This window comes from Suillus plorans (genome assembly GCF_016647745.1).
Source record: "Suillus plorans strain S12 chromosome Unknown HD556scaffold_1, whole genome shotgun sequence".
In the NCBI taxonomy this organism is placed as follows: Eukaryota; Fungi; Basidiomycota; class Agaricomycetes; order Boletales; family Suillaceae; genus Suillus; species Suillus plorans.
This window is the reverse complement of record NW_024537385.1, coordinates 894,293-910,474: the sequence shown is the minus strand read 5'-3', so window position 1 is coordinate 910,474 and position 16,182 is coordinate 894,293. Positions and strand designations below refer to the sequence as shown.

General features: G+C 50.8%; 4 protein-coding genes across 4 annotated transcripts; 2 read left to right on the top strand and 2 right to left on the bottom strand.

The window, feature by feature from the left end:
• Window positions 1–2,382: 2,382 nt before the first annotated feature.
• On the bottom strand, window positions 2,383–3,604 carry HD556DRAFT_1302417 (uncharacterized protein; the record flags this gene model as incomplete). Its single annotated transcript, XM_041299496.1, has 6 exons — window positions 2,383–2,540; window positions 2,591–2,933; window positions 3,002–3,070; window positions 3,263–3,313; window positions 3,403–3,448; window positions 3,537–3,604. 6 exons carry the CDS (start codon window positions 3,602–3,604, stop codon window positions 2,383–2,385), a joined length of 735 nt encoding a protein of 244 aa, XP_041167684.1.
• A 473-nt stretch (window positions 3,605–4,077) lies between these two features.
• On the top strand, window positions 4,078–6,709 carry HD556DRAFT_1302416 (uncharacterized protein; the record flags this gene model as incomplete). The annotated part of the gene is given in 7 exon segments (XM_041299495.1): window positions 4,078–4,399; window positions 4,464–4,810; window positions 4,869–5,195; window positions 5,310–5,550; window positions 5,615–6,358; window positions 6,378–6,465; window positions 6,502–6,709. The coding sequence occupies 7 exon segments, from the start codon at window positions 4,078–4,080 to the stop codon at window positions 6,707–6,709; spliced, it is 2,277 nt and encodes a 758-aa protein (XP_041167683.1).
• A 4,641-nt stretch (window positions 6,710–11,350) lies between these two features.
• On the bottom strand, window positions 11,351–12,536 carry HD556DRAFT_1452884 (uncharacterized protein; the record flags this gene model as incomplete). The annotated part of the gene is made up of 2 exons (XM_041308081.1): window positions 11,395–12,536; window positions 11,351–11,365 (listed from the first exon to the last, which is right to left on the bottom strand). The coding sequence occupies exons 1-2, from the start codon at window positions 12,262–12,264 to the stop codon at window positions 11,351–11,353; spliced, it is 885 nt and encodes a 294-aa protein (XP_041167682.1). The 5' UTR covers window positions 12,265–12,536.
• Window positions 12,537–12,538: 2 nt separating this feature from the next.
• On the top strand, window positions 12,539–16,154 carry HD556DRAFT_1522425 (uncharacterized protein). The gene is made up of 3 exons (XM_041309197.1): window positions 12,539–12,671; window positions 12,722–15,687; window positions 15,737–16,154. The coding sequence occupies exons 1-3, from the start codon at window positions 12,659–12,661 to the stop codon at window positions 15,779–15,781; spliced, it is 3,024 nt and encodes a 1,007-aa protein (XP_041167681.1). The 5' UTR covers window positions 12,539–12,658; the 3' UTR covers window positions 15,782–16,154.
• The last annotated feature ends 28 nt before the right edge of the window (window positions 16,155–16,182 follow it).

The window sequence follows — 16,182 nt, the reverse complement described above, 5'->3', positions numbered from 1 at the left end:
CCTTCTTTTAGGTACCCTGGGGGTGCACGCATGTACACCTCCTCCTTCAGCTCCGCGTACAAGTAGGCGCTGTAGAGACTCATGCCTCTCATGGCATGATATGGCAGTATCCACTAGGGAGTACACAGCACGACTTGCAGCAATCACTCTGTATGCTACCTGCAGCTATTCCTATATGAGGCGCAGCTTTCCCGCACAACGCGCGCCATGCGCGCACCATTCCCGCGCTTTGCGATGTATACACGCGCGCGCTTTCCCGCGCTTGAGCGCCCTATAGCGCCAGCCATCCAGAAGCATCCATCCACTGTCCACCAAGCTCTCTAGTGCGTATATTCCCATTTCTCTTATTTACATATCGTTCCACCTCTATTTTTACCATGGACCCTTACTTACATATATCTTTACATACCTTACTCGGTAGCGAGTCGGCTCCGCATGACAGCGCTTAGGCGCCATATAAGCGCCAGCATCACGGACCACGAGGATACTTACTTTACCTCCCACTTACCCACTTACCACCTAGAGAATATAGTTGCAATCTATTCTTTGACACCTCGCGCTCGTATCTCTTGTTATTCATCTAATCACCACTTAAGCAAACTCACACTTACTCTCACTTGTCTCCGCTCATGCGTGCGCGCTTCCCGCGCCTCGCGCGTACCTTCGCTTTCCCGCGCCTCGCGTGTACCTGCGCGCTTTCTCGCGCTTCGCATTGGCCGACCAGTAGCGCCTTCAGCGCCTACTTCTAGAACCTTGCTGCACTCGCTTCCCCTTTAGGGTCGAACGCACTTGTCTTCTCAAGAATAGCAGACTAGGCAACGCGCGACCTCACAACATTATAGATACAGTTTGGAGCATTTGTTTGCTCCTCGCAGTATAGTTGTTTCTACAGCGTGTGATATTGGAATGTTGCGCACAAGGGATCCCTGACTCCCAAACGCATGCTTCTTGTTTCCTTCCCGTACGATTTCCAACACGGGATGACCTATACCGTCAATTATTGGGTGAAACAACATCAACCCAATGACTGCACAGCCAGCCAGCGAGATCTTTGACATACTTTCAACACGATGCCCAACGAAAAACTTGATGTCATTCGGCATGATACCACCGATGACTAGGCAATGACACAGGTATACCCGCGGGTGTCGCCAGTATCACCCGCACCCGTACCCACAGGTATACCCACACCCACATGGTGGGTGTGGGTTTTATGGTGGGTTGGTAGGTATCCCATCCATCCTCTCCGCTACCTACATGAGGGAGAGAGCGTAAGTCTGGCTGCCAAGTCCTGTTTGGAAATGTCAACATTATCCCATGCCATTTCGTCCTTGCCACCAAACGCGGTCCGGATGGACAGAAACTCAAACTCCGTGCTCACCTCATGGCTAACGGCCAACGTCAGCAAGAAGGTGTCGATTATTTCGACACGTTCGCGCCTACCTCCAACATGTCGACCATCAGGACCGTCCTAGCCATGGCCACGGAGCGTGACTGGCAGATCCACCAAGTGGACATCAAGAGCGCTGTAGAAACAACTATACTGCGAGGAGCGAACAAATGCTCCAAACTGTATCTATAATGTTGTGAGGTCGCGCGTTGCCTAGTCTGCTATTCTTGAGAAGACAAGTGCGTTCGACCCTAAAGGGGAAGCGAGTGCAGCAAGGTTCTAGAAGTAGGCGCTGAAGGCGCTACTGGTCGGCCAATGCGAAGCGCGAGAAAGCGCGCAGGTACACGCGAGGCGCGGGAAAGCGAAGGTACGCGCGAGGCGCGGGAAGCGCGCACGCATGAGCGGAGACAAGTGAGAGTAAGTGTGAGTTTGCTTAAGTGGTGATTAGATGAATAACAAGAGATACGAGCGCGAGGTGTCAAAGAATAGATTGCAACTATATTCTCTAGGTGGTAAGTGGGTAAGTGGGAGGTAAAGTAAGTATCCTCGTGGTCCGTGATGCTGGCGCTTATATGGCGCCTAAGCGCTGTCATGCGGAGCCGACTCGCTACCGAGTAAGGTATGTAAAGATATATGTAAGTAAGGGTCCATGGTAAAAATAGAGGTGGAACGATATGTAAATAAGAGAAATGGGAATATACGCACTAGAGAGCTTGGTGGACAGTGGATGGATGCTTCTGGATGGCTGGCGCTATAGGGCGCTCAAGCGCGGGAAAGCGCGCGCGTGTATACATCGCAAAGCGCGGGAATGGTGCGCGCATGGCGCGCGTTGTGCGGGAAAGCTGCGCCTCATATAGGAATAGCTGCAGGTAGCATACAGAGTGATTGCTGCAAGTCGTGCTGTGTACTCCCTAGTGGATACTGCCATATCATGCCATGAGAGGCATGAGTCTCTACAGCGCACTACATAATAAGTCTTATTGTCAATCCGACTACCATTCGTCAACCACATGTCCATCTTCGTCATCGGAAAACTCCCAGACCACTAGACCAGTGTGACCAGACTCGTCAATGTTGGTGTCTTCAAGGAGAGATACATCCGGTTCATCATCCTCTGCAAGTATGTCCAATTGTCGTGAATGAGATTCATCTACAACGAAGTCAGGTCTTTTTAATGTTGCATCCACGGAGAAAACACACGAAGGCCCAATCCCCCTCCTACACCACCCATATAATAAGCCCCATCATTCCCGTCGTGAAATGGCAAGTCCTCGTGGTTTTCCAAGAGCGGTAAGAAATCATTGTTCAGATTGTCATTGGGGAGCACCACTGGTGGCAACTGCTCATAAAGCCAAGAGATGATCTGGTGTAAGTCCAAATAGATGTTCCATGCTGAGCGGCGATCGACAACGGGGCGGCCAAGCTCATTATAGCACTGATGTATGAAATCACCAAAGTCTCGAGGGACAAGCTCAAAGACAGCGTGATTAAGATCAACATAGAGATTATGAACGTGGTCTATAGCGCCTGGTTCGAGAACGATCTAGATAGAAATCAGAATACTTGTACTTAGCACATGCAAATGAAAATAACAGGAGACGTATCACACACTTTGAAATCAAGTGCGCCAAAGTCACCTGGTGAATCATAAATGAGGTTTGGGACCCCATGAGGGAGCACCTTGAAAGTAGATAGTAGGCCATGTCAGCGAGAGTGAGGGAAAACTGGTATGAGAACTTTATCAACCTTGTTGCGATCATGTCGCTTCGCAGTGTTGTTTATACGGTCCTTGTACCCATCAAGCTCACGTTGCAGCCATGGAATAAACACCCATCGAAATATTAAGCAATTTGACGCAAGCTACATATACACCTCTAACCCAGTGGAGGTCGAATCCATGAGTTGCTTCAGTGACACTTTAAGCTATGGTACTACATCAGTAAGTACATGGCAATCAGGATGGAGCTCACCAAGTACCATGCCAGGTGGACAATCAGAACGTTCTACCGCACTGTGACACCATATTGAGACGTGGTAGTCAAAGAGGTTAAAGACTTGCTGCATTGAACAGATTTTCAGGAAGAATGATGATGACAACAGGAGAGCACTGACCTGCATACAGGATTCCAACCGGTGTACAACCTACCCGCCGCTCCTATGCCTTGAATCGGCAGAACCTGCACCCCAACGGCAAGAATAGAGTTGCATGAACATGCTGGTATCTTTGGCTTGAATCAGCAGAATGAAGATAAGGGAGCATGAGGAGAGGTAAGGTGCGAAGCTAATGTAGATGATGCTGCAGCCGCCTTACCCATCATCCGTGCTGCCAAGGACCGTGGATCAAAGCTTTCCACTGCTTGCTTATCTCATATGCCTAGGTTAGGCAGAGTTAGGCACAGGCGAAGTTAGGCGGCTACTTTGAGCCACCTACATAATGGAAAGCTTTGATCCGCGGTCTAATGATGTCAATCGCAACTAATCAATTAGCACTGTAGCCCAAGCGCCCTCCGACTCGGAGGAGGCTCTATCTACGAGGCCCTTGGTTGTTCACAGTCATGTGGTTGAATGGCCGCATGGTGTTGGCCACATGGCATCAGATATATAATCTGTCTACTTAGGCTAGTAATTTCAAACTGCTTTTCCTTCACTGTGTCTCACTGTGTCTCTACCATTGCTTTTCCTTCACCATGTCTCACTGTGTCTCTACCATGCCTGAGTTTGAGCTCATTTCTCAATTCACAGAAGATGCATTTGCTGCAGAAGATCGTGTTTGTGAACACCCTGTTTGTCGAGCAAGGATTGCAAAAGGTGATCCTTGCTTCTATGTTGGTACCGTCAACCCAGGCAAACCTGGCCGCTATGTCTGCGGTCCATGCCATTCCCACTATCTAACCATGCCAGCCACATCTGTGAGACCCACTGGTAGATCTGTTCCGCAGCCGCAGCTCTCCCATACCTTCCCTGACCCACGCACGATCCGGCAAACTGTCAATGCTGCACAGAGGAAATGTACATTTGTCGTTGATTACTGTTTGTGTAGTGCACTAGATCTGACCGAGACTCATACACACAGCAACAGTTAACCCCCCTCCTGTTATTGCATTTGGTCGTGGCATTCGTCCACCATCAATGACCCATTCCACTGGGCCAGACATCACTATCCCATCATCATGGGGGCAGCCGGGTCGCTCCTCAGGCTCAGGCTATTCGGTAAATCATGCACAGTATGGCACCGAGCGTGGGCAGCCAAGTCGCTCCTCAGGCTCAGGCTATTTGGTAAATCATGTGCAGTATGGCACCGAGCGTGAGCGTTGGTCGAAACTCTCATATGCACTTCCACCAATGGAAACCATCACACTCGACATTTCGGCAGTCCATGAGGTCGGTGCACGGAGGAAAGGACATTGGGTTGTGATTGGGGTTTGTTTTCAGCATCACTTGTTCAACCAGCATGTCACTCACTCATCAATCATCATAGAATATCCAAGAAGGCAAAAAAGATGTTGACGCACGCATTGATGCTCCTGGGCTCATGGATATTGCATTCGACACTATCCTTCCTAAGATTTTGACTTTTGGTGCAGGATTCCCATGGCGTATTGAGGAGTTTGTTGTCCGAGATGCAGTATGGGTTGACCTCTTTACGCACAAGGCCTCAGTCCCATATTTCATCTCACAATGCATGGTCCCAAGCAAGAAAGGATCGAAGGCACCCACATTCAAGACCAAGCAATTTGCGCTGATGGTCGTCGTTCTGGAGGCTCAATGGAATGAGTATGAGGAATGGGTAGAAAAAGCGGAGGAGGTAAGACAGGTCACCACTCGTCAAGTTCAAGTTCAACATCGGGTAGAAACAATGGAGAACGCAAGTTTGTTTTACACCTGGCAGCAGTTCAGATGATTCATATCTATGCTACAGGTCTCTACTGTATTGCAAAGCGCCTCCGCATCCACTCAAAATCTTACATCGTCAAGTGCCTTTGAGTCTACCAAACGGTCCCACAGGAACAATCTGAGCACCGCCACCACATCTTCATCACCACCTCACAAAAAGCTTGCAGTTGCACCACCCAAAGCGCTGTTTAGCTCGCCTGATCGCAGCGACCTAAAGGAAGCACTGTGGAGTGGAGGCAGTGCAACAAACTTTGATGTTGCACAAGGTGAGTTTGGCGTCCTGTTCACAGTGATGCACTGTTAACTGTTTTTCTACTGTTTTTCTTGCAGTGCTTGGCACATACACTGAGAACATTCATTTCTATGGGATCCCCACTCGTCCGCTTGCAGATATCCTTAGTAAGAATCTCAATTATCGTTCTTTTAAGGTAGAACCGGTGCAGGCGATAATCGGACAGCTGACAGTCAATTCATCTATGCGCAGCATGCTGGGAGCTGGTGGATTCAAGACTGCTCATCCTGGTTGGCTTTCTCTCACTCCTCTTGTTAAAAGTGGGCTAGGATCGGTTCCTGGTCAAAACGTTGCAGTAAAGCGACCATTTCATAAGGTGTTTCCATCTGCCTCAACCCTTATGTACAAAATAGGTCGTTTTTCTTCAATCGACGAAATAGCCAAGCTTGGCAAGGAAGCAAATGTTTTATATTGGGCTCATTCTCTCCTACAGCTCACATACGCCTTCATCAATCACTGTATTGCCTCCTCTGAGGAACCTCCACCATTTAACATCCCTTGTGTGCGCTTCGTTGATGCTGGCTTGGCAATCTCTTACTCTCAACGTGATTCCAAACCTATGAAGGCAGGCTCAAAAACAGGCTCACCGTGTGTGGGATATCTTGTAGAGGAGCTTATTGAAGGCGGGCCAGACATTTTTGTGAAGTTCATTCACAACATGGACTCTAATCCTCTGCTCGATCAAGATGATTATGGCTATGAAGTAGCTTTGTTCTTTTCTTTCACGCAACATGTGCAGTATGTAAAGACGGGTGGCTTGGCCTTCATCTCAGACTATCAAGGTAATTCATTGCTTTGCAGCTCGATACACTACTGACTCAGATATCCTGATAGGAAGCACAGAGCTGCTGACAGACCCGCAGATCCTAACAGACCCATGCATCAATATGTCATTCCATGCTTGCTTATATAATTTTTTGATTAGGTCGGTTGGCCAAGGGAAGGATCTTTTTGGCGAGGGGAATATGGAATGCACGGTTAGCATGTTTGAGAAACAGCACAAATGCAATGAGTTTTGTGAGTGGCCAGGGTTTGGATTGGTGCCCTTCGCCACGACAACAGAAGACGAAAGCACAGAGGAGACGGAAGCTGGAGAAGTCGGATGTAGGGAAGATGGTCCAATTGCTTCTTAGAATATTATCTGAACGGTATTTCTTGGACTGTACAACAAAACAAACTTCTTACGGTGTACGGGGTACTCGAGAAGCTCCTGCCTTATATAGTACGATTTTGGCTGACAAATAGAGCGCGGTGGTCCTGCTTTCCATACATCAGTGCTCGGAAGGAGCCGCCGGCTTCTTTCTTTGTCTTTGCTTCTCTCCGCCATTTGTTCCGGCAGCTGGCTCGCCCGACGCCGAGTCTACACATGATGTGAGGAACTGTCTAACATATAGTAACAATTATGAACAATCACATTGTATACTGCACTACTATCAGTATACAGATACTGAAATCTGTGCTCATCGATGTTGATTCCATCAGCTCTACATATAAAGCTCCTCTACAGTTTAATTACTTACCTACCGGCTGCAGGCTCATGGTATTCAATACGGTCCAAATGCACCCCATGATGCATGATGTGAGCCTGGCGCCAAATGATTGTTGCGTGACTTCCGAATCAGCTTCCCACAACTTCTTGGGGTGTCACTCAAGACGCTCGTAGATAGAGAGAATTGTCCAAAGGTCAATGTTATTCAAGCGAGAGCTATGAAGGAGTGGGGAGTGAAGGCTAACTGCTACTAAGTGTGTGGGCGAAGGCGCGAAGCGCTTCCGGCCCCGATCGGGGATCTGTCTGAAGAGAAAGAAGGTGAGCTGCGAATCCCCATGGTGTTAGGAGTCTGAAACGACGTGTCGCAGCGTGGCCGCAGATATCCCAACGAGGTAGGAGTTAAAGACTACTCACGTCTATGTGGTTTTCATCTTTTTTAGCGGTTTCTCGGCATTGAGAAACGAACGAATTCGTCGTGGAGAGCCGGCGTGGCTTGCATGAAGGGTGCTAGGATCTGGGCGTGTTTCCGAAGGTAAGTTTGGAATGCGTCGCTAGCCCATCTACCCTTTGTTTTGACGACTTCGAAAGGAACGTTTCGGAGTAAATACTCGAGGGTAGATCCTATGCGGATGCCATGACCTTGCAGAGGGTCCATACCTGCAGCCCTGGCCGCTTTGGCTAGACGTGTGATGAATTTTTGTTTCGTCAAAGGGCGATGACCATTCTTGTAGCGGTATGCAAAGAGCGCGGCTCCAGCTGGAGGGTTATTGATGGCTATATGCTGCAGAAAGGCTCTCTCTGGGTCTGATGGGCCGTTTTGCCTTGCGAACAATACATCTTCTCCGTCTGCTAATGAGGTCTTGGTCTGAGGTAAGTGAAAGACCCTCATTGAGAAGTTGTTTCGGTCCTGCTCCATGCGTACGTCTGAAGGTTTGACGTGACGATTTGGGTTAAAGGATGTGAGGGTGGGGATGGTAAATTCTCCGACTCTTGCTGTACAATAAAATGTGGACATTAGGCAACTGAAAACGGCCACGTCTAACGGGCACTCAGGATTGAGATGACTCTGGAGTGTGCAAATGAATTCGATCGTATAAGGGCGTCTCTTCTTACGTTTCGAGGAAGGGGGTGTTAAGTTCTCGGAAGCTTTGAGGAGAGCGTCGATTTCCTCGTCGTTGAGGCTCCAGCGTAAGCCGTGAAGGATGTGCCAAGCGCGGACTCTGAAGACGTAGTTCGCTATTGTTTTCCCGGAATATAAACCTGCTGCTGCTGCTATGAAGGTTGATATTAAGATAGAATCCGCTGGGGCGCGGTCTCGTTCAGGAATTGATCGTGAGTCGCAGAAAATGTGAAATACTAGCAGTCCAGAGCCGTATGATTCACGTGTGCTCTCTGCCCATGCATGTAGCATTACGTCTTGAATTCTGGCTATGTCCCCCACTCCAAGGGTGTTGGGAGTGAGTCTGGGGGCGAACGGAATCCACAAGCGTAGTCTATCTTTTGCCGCACAGTGGGGCCGTAAGGCCGAGGTAACCGGGGTCAAGTCGACTTTATAAGCTAGGTGGGGGGTAGGTTAGATGGTGGTTGCGCAAGGTAGCTGGGTATTTAGTAGGAAAGAGACCTACTAAGCTTGCGACGCTTTGTAGAGTTCCTCTCCTTGTTGCTCGAGTTGCCGGTTTGCAAGGGCTCGTTCTGCATAATCTGTCCGCTGATGGGTTCTGGTGGGAGCATGAAGCGGGATGCACTTGAGGTGACGGTGGGTCTCGCTTGGTAGTAGAGGGGCGTCGAAGTCGACGATGAAGTTCCTGAGAGAGGAATGCAAAGGAATGGGGGGCAGAAGTAGGGAGCGAGGAGGGTACTTTCCGCGTGAGGGGTCATCTGCTGGGTTGAGCGCACTGGGAATGTAGCGAGTGAGGAAGGTACAAGGTATGGCTTCGGCGATGCTGTGTATCCGCTTGAAGACTCCGTTTGTAGCGCGGTTTCGGCTGCGACCTTTCCACCAACCCTCAACGACTCCGCGGTTGTCTCCGAAAATCTTAATGCAAGGTACTGGGCTGGATCTGGAGGTTTGTGTGATGGTAAGGGCGAGGAACTCGAAGCCGATGGCTTCCGCCCATCCAATGTCGCGTCCGTCAGCTTTCCAGCCAGGAATGAGCCGCCATGCGCGCCACCATCCATTGATCCAAATTGCAATGCCCACGCCTGAGCTAGCATCTGAGAAGGCGTTGGGGTCGAAGACTTCGCAAGGGCCTGGGATGAGCCTACTGACTGACGGTTGCTGTAGGATTGCAGACCACCATCTGAGGTCAGCAGCACAGTTTCGAGGAGGGGTATGTGGCACGTAAGGGCGGTCACTGAAGATAGAGAGCATGGTCTCCAGTTCTGTGAGGTAGGCTCGACCAGCGGGAACAATGAGCGACGCATACAGGAGTTTGCCGAAGAGTTTCTGGGTCTCACTGAGCGTATGGCGCGGTTGGGATTCCCAGGTCGATATGGCCGCCAAGTATTTCTGTTTCTTGGCTGCCGGGATTTCCACTGTTCGAGCTCCGAGGTCCCAGGTGATGCCAGTGAACGGCGGAGTAGTGCAGAAGGGAGTGTCCTTTGAAAGTTCCCAAGGTGTCCCTGTTTCGGCGGAGAAGAAATTGATATCGTCCATACAGTACGAGAAGGATGCATCGTGTTTGGAACGGGGGGAACATTTGGAAAGATCACGGATGGGGAAACAACAATCTTCGTCGAATTCCTCAAAGGTGTCATCCAGCAGGGTAGCGCCTCGGTACCATTTTCTACCTCCATTGATGCGAAGGCCGCCATTATCTTGGATATTCTTGGCCCAAATTGCCCTTTGCACGTTGTATTCGGCAAGGTACTGTAGGAGAACGCGAAAGAAAAGGTGATCATCAACCCACTTCGAGAGTGGGCCGACACCTTCGCTCCGTAGCAAGTCTGCACCAGCGTCAGCGAGTCCCCCATAAGTGCCGGCTGCGGACGAGCAGCCAAAACAAAAACTAGTATCAATGGCAAACTTATCTTCTCCTGTACGGACGACAACACCTGGGTATTGGGAGGGGTGTAGCGGAATGGTCCTGTAAGCTTCGGCGACATCCCGTGTTGCTCCTTCTGAACCAGGAGGGAGGCGCCACACCAAGGTGCAAATGGTGGCAAATGTGCCATAGGTACAAGGGTAGAGATTGGAGTCGATAGCGGAATTGATGGAATCAATGGGACGAGGGAGGGAGTTCGATCTATGTGACAAGTTCTGGATGAGGCGATACTTTCCTGGCTTTCCGGGCTTTGGGATGAGCGACAAGGGGGCTGTCTGAAAGGGACCGATGAGGGTTTCCATGTCAGCAGTGGATAGCGGACCGAGATAGCGGCCTGTTTCGTATTCACGAGCGAGAATCGAAGCAAATGCCTCGGCATGTTCATCGATGGAGGGGTTATTAGGGGGGGTATAAGTAGTTTTGATTGTGGGAATACTACCGAGGAAGCCGTGTTGTAATGAATGTGGTATATGTGCGTAATTAAGTATGAGTCGCGATTTAGTGAGAGCGAGTAGCCAAGCATTGGGGTTGTAGGGGGTAAGCGCCTTAAGCTTCCTGCCCTCGAGAACAGCTCTGAGCCCCATGATCCGCACTCCCACATCCGGAACATTGATGAATGTGTTCCTTGCTGGTATTCGAACAGCCATTTGGGCGTTGCCAGTCGTAGCAAAGCTGCAGGCCTTGGGCATTGACAAGGCGACCTTCTGCATTTCGCCGGCAGGAGGTGGGAGTCTTGCCGTCCCAGAGGAACTCGCTCTTGCATTTGTGCACATTGTGGGCGAAGCGGCCGAGGCATAGAGCGCAGGCAAATAGGCCGTTTGGTGCCGCGCTGCTCTGAAAAGACTGCTTTTCTTGGGCAGGACGCTTCCGCTCCTGGCGAGGACGCTGGTGGTTAGGAGATGTGACCCGGGGAGGAGGGCGAGGAGCTGGGTTACGAGGTGGGGAGCGTGAACGGGAGTTGGCCCTGCGATGCCCTTCTTTTGTTTGGTTGCGGTGCGAGGGGGCACTGTCTCGGCTGGGGACACGCTGGTGTTGCGCCGTCTGAAACTGAGGCATGTTGGAATCCCGCGAAGGATCGAGGAGTTCACAGTGGGAGCAGGAGCATTTTGGAAGCGGAGCGGGAGTGGTGGAAGCAGTGGGAACGGGAGCGATTGTAGTGGAAGCGAATTTTTGTGGAAGCATTTGTAGCGGTAGCATTATGGGGTCATTGGAAGCAGGTGGAAGTGTGATGGGGAGTACAGTCAGATGCTGAATTGCTGAGAGCGACAATCTTAGATGAACTGACCTCTGTGAGAGATTCATGCCGCGCTCTGTTCCAAACTTCTTCGCTCATGTTCTTCAGTAGGGTGAGGTTGAAGATGCTAATGTCGAACGCATTATTGAGGACTAGGGTGTCGTGCCAGTCACGACGGACGCGGGCCGCATAGAGCAGCAGCGCTTGCTCGCCAAAGTGTTCTGAACGATACGGGTGGGCTACGATGTTCATGAAGAACATGGTTAGGGCTCGCTGATGTTTCTCCGGCCATTTCAGCTTGTTGATATGTAAGAGAAAGCTGTTCTTGGCAAGGTCGAACTGGCGCCACTCGAGGTTGTGGTCCTGCACCGCTTTGCGGGATGCTTTGAAGGATGCAACTGGCTTGAGCGCTACGAAGTCGTCGACCTTGGCTAGACCAAATGTATCTTCGGCGCTAGTTTTGGCGTCGTCTGCAGTTGTCTTACACCCATCTGGGCTGAAGTACCATAGCTCGACGTATTCGAACGATTTCAGCTTATGGATGGCGTACTGAGATGGGCGAGGGGTGAGCGTGTCACCTACAGCTGTGCCTGTCTGGAAGTCGTTGATTTTCGGCTTCTTTTTCTCAGCTTCGCGAAGCTCCATTTCTGCTTCGTGTTCTAGGCGTAAACGTTCTTGGTTTGCTTGTTCTCGTGCGACTCTGGCTGCATCGGCTGCCAGTTCTGCATCTTCGTCTACTTGCCTTTTCCACGCTGTTACTCTGAGGTCGCGGTCTAACTGCCAAGCAGTGATTAACTCCGTAGCGACTTCTTCGTGGGTTGTCTGGGTTCCTCCGATGATTCGAACCCTGAGACCTTCGAAGGTGGGTGAGGAAAAATCGGGTTGAATGTCGAATGCCGGGTCCGAAGCGATGCGGGCCATGGTTCGAAATAGAAGTGTTTTTATGATAGTGGATGTTGGGTGACCAGAGGGATGAAACTTATAACGAGAGATTATTGCGGTAGGTACGAAAATAAGAGAAGAAAAGAAAGAGCTCGGTGAGACTCAAGTCTTACGAGCAATATGGGAGAGCGGAAACAAGAGACGGTACCGGCGTTATCCGCTCGCCCAAAGACTATACTCTAATCCTACGTTCGTGCCTCACTACGTAATAGAGTGGCAATATCTCACAACGATCCAGTTACAGTTTAGGATTTAATTCTTCGGTTAAACACCATCGTATGTCGTCTGTCCTAACCATCGTTCTTGTGATTTCTAATTACGCAGTCAAACCAAACTAGCGCAATTTTTGTTGCCATCTGATTTTTGACCTTCAATGAGTCAGAATTGTCAGTATGTCCATCCAGTATTCCCTATCGCACTCTGACCTCATCAACAGCCCTTGGTGGCCCCCGATCATATGAAGGAACTTGGGAGAAGCTGTCGCAGGTTGCTGTCAAGGGTGCAGAGTATGACTCTCGTGAACGCCAGCCCCATCCGAAGTGTTTGCAAGGGACTCGAGTTACCCTTCTTGATCAAATCCACAGATTACTAGACAGCCGAGAGCAGAATCAGCTCATTTGGCTGCATGGCATGGCAGGCGTTGGAAAGTCGGCTATCGCATTCAGTATAGCTGAAAGGATGAGAGCGCTGCGAGTGCAAGAGCAAGTGACCAGTGAAAAGCGGCTCCTAGGATCATTCTTTTTCTCCCGCAAGCATGGGAAGCGCTGCACAACGGGTTACTTTTTCGCGACACTCGCCTATCAGCTTGCAATCAATTTTCCTAATATTCGGGAGGATGTGAACAAAGCTATCCGCGACAATCCTGCGCTTCTTGACCCTGACAAGTCTCTTCGTGACCAGATGGAAGAGCTTTTTCTTCAACCTCTCCGGAGGCTACGTTACAGATTGTGCCAGTGTTCGCCTTCGGTGTTTGTTGTTGACGCCCTTGATGAATGCATTGCGACTGAGGTTGCCGACCTTATCTCCCTGCTCGGCCAAGCTCTTCGTGAACCTGGTCTGCCAGTCATCCACATTCTGTTCACGAGTCGCTCGGAAGAGCACATCCATAAAGCCATCCAGAATGAAGACGTGCACGTGCTGGTCTGCGAGATACCAGTGAACACTTCTGGAACTGGTGTGGCTGCCACCATCTCGGTGGGCGATGCGAATGTTGACAATGACATCCATATCTACCTGGAACATTCCTTCAGGCAGCTGCAAGGTCGCCATCCCGATTTCCCGCAGCCGCCAAGGCATCAACTTGCGCGGTTGGCAAGCCGAGCGGGTAGACGTTTCATCGTGGCCTATACGATGATGAAATTCATCAATGATGAAGATTATGATCCCCGCGACCGACTGCAGCTTATGCTCGAGCTGACGAGTGACCTGCTGCCAGGAACGGAGGTATACAAGTTATATGACCAGATCCTCTCCACATGTGCTGACCCCAAGCGGGCATACATACATTTATCTATTGTCGCTACCCTTGTGGATCCTCTGCCAATTTCACAGATCTCGAAACTTCTTGGCCCTACTCAGGGGAGGGATGTCGAAACAACATTAGCACAGCTACGATCTGTTATGGATATTCCGACTGACAGCAACCTCCCCATAAATATACACCACTCGTCCATCCGTGACTATGTTTCAGATCCCTCAAACTGCAGCCTTCCTCAAGTGCAACCCATCAGCCCACCCCATACCCTGCTCGCTCATTCCTCTTTCCGCTTGATGATGCAAGATATTCCAGAAAGCAATGCCCTGCTCGATGCACTCTCGGGATTGAAGAGGCACAGCCGAGCGATGTCATCTGATGACCCACGCAGCTTAAAAAACTCGCTAGCCTTCATCGTCGAACCGCCGGAGCCACTGCACATTCTCAGTGGTATGTTATGGCTTCGGGGATATCGCAGTTCAGACCTACAGCCCTGGCTCGAGACCCTGGATGGACGGGCCTGGCTGCAAACTCAAGGAGGGAGAGACTGGCTGCACACCCATGGCAGGGAAGGCTGGTTGTATACCCAAGGTGGGCGAGACTGGCTGCATACCCCGAATGGGCGGGAGTGGCTGCAGACTGTTAGTGGACGAGATTGGTTACGGAGCCCGGGTGGGCGAGATTGGCTAAATGCCAGTGCCGGTCGAGAATGGCTGCAGACCCGAAGCGGGCGAGACTGGCTGCAGACCAGGAGTGGACGAGATTGGATCAAGACTAGGAGCGGGCGATGCTGGTTGCAGACTCAGGGTGGGCGAGACTGGCTGCAGACCCCTCGTGTGCGAAGCTGGCTGCAGACAAGGGACGGGCGGGACTGGTTGACAGGGAGTGGACAAAATTGGCTGCAAACAAGAAGTGGGAGGGGCTGGTTGCAGACAAGAGGCGGGTGTGCCTGGTTGCAGACTCAGAGTGGGCGCGAATGGCTACAAAAGCAAGGCGGACGAGACTGGCTCCAGACCCAGAATGGCCGAAATTGGCTCCGGACCAGCAGCGGTCAAGACTGGCTGCTGGCACCGACTCGCCCAGACTGGCTGCAAACCCATAGTGGGCGACATTGGCTGCAAACTCAAAGTGGACGACACTGGCTGCAGACTTCACGCGGCGCAAGCTGGCTACAGTCACGCGGTGGACAAGATTGGCTGCGGACTGAAGGGGGAGGGGACTGGCTGCAGATGAGGGGAGGCCAGGACTGGTTGCAGACAAGGAATGGATGTGACTGGCTGCAGGCAAGGGGTGGAAGATGCTGGCTGCAGAGCAGGAAAGGGCGATATTGGCTCCCGACAGAGGCTGGGCAAAACTGGCTGCACATTCAAGCTGGGAGAGACTGGCTTCAGACTAGTAGTGGGCGAGACTGGCTGCAGACACTCGATGGTCAAGCATGGCGGTCGACTCCTGCAGCATCTGTCTGGGTAGCGATGGAAGAGTTCTCGAGCATGTTCAAAGCAATAAGCGATTACATTATCGACCCGGAGATGCCTTTGCTGCCAGCATTTCAAGTCATCCAGCATTTCAAGAACTTGCCAGATTTTTTGATGTTTCCAGCGTTTCTCGCGCTGAGACAACAAAACTGCTCCACATCTGCAGCTCATTTTACACCAGACGTAGAGATCATCCATGCTATGATGGCATTTGCCAGTTTCGCAGACGAAGCACGGGGAAGAAGTCGGTTAGCTTCCAATGCTCTCAAGTACGCATGTCAAAACTGGGCTTTCCATCTCTCACAGGCACCTCATCCATGGGACAACATGCTCAACCATCTGTTCAAGTCTTTCTGGAATCGTCATCTCCTGTCCTGGCTCGAAAGGCAGTGGTGCTTGACGGATCTACCGTCTTACCTCGTTGTTTTGTCCGAAGGGCAGAGACTTGCAAAGGTATGTATATTTCATCGATTTTCGCGACTTAAACCTGACCCTGCTCCAGGAACATCTCCTCCAAACTCCAGGGTCATCTCATCCACGAGCCTAAAGCTGTCGATTCGATCACGGTCTCTTGCCATCGCCTATACTTGATATCTCTGTTCCTGAAGTTATTATAGCATTTATACACATAGGTATTTAATCCTCTGGTTCCAGCGCAAGTATTCAGCGATTACGGATTAACGACTAAACAAAATGATGATGTTGCTTTCATCATTTCCTCCAACTTGAGAGGAGCAGCATGCCAGGACGAGCAGCTCGAAGTCATTCTTGCAACTGAACCACCGTAAGACGTCATGTAAGATCAGATACGCGTACCCCGCACGCAAAGGTTGTCAAATAGATGCTTGATGATCATGCAGTCTTCCCGGTTGACTTGATATGATGCGGCGAGGTCCTGACGTATGCATGACGAACAGCTCCAAGCAGTGAGGCCGGCCATGACACCGG

Coding starts and splice junctions, on each gene's coding strand:
- HD556DRAFT_1522425 (XM_041309197.1), top strand. Junction 15,688..15,736: donor AAGGGCAGAGACTTGCAAAG/GTATGTATATTT, acceptor ACCCTGCTCCAG/GAACATCTCCTCCAAACTCC.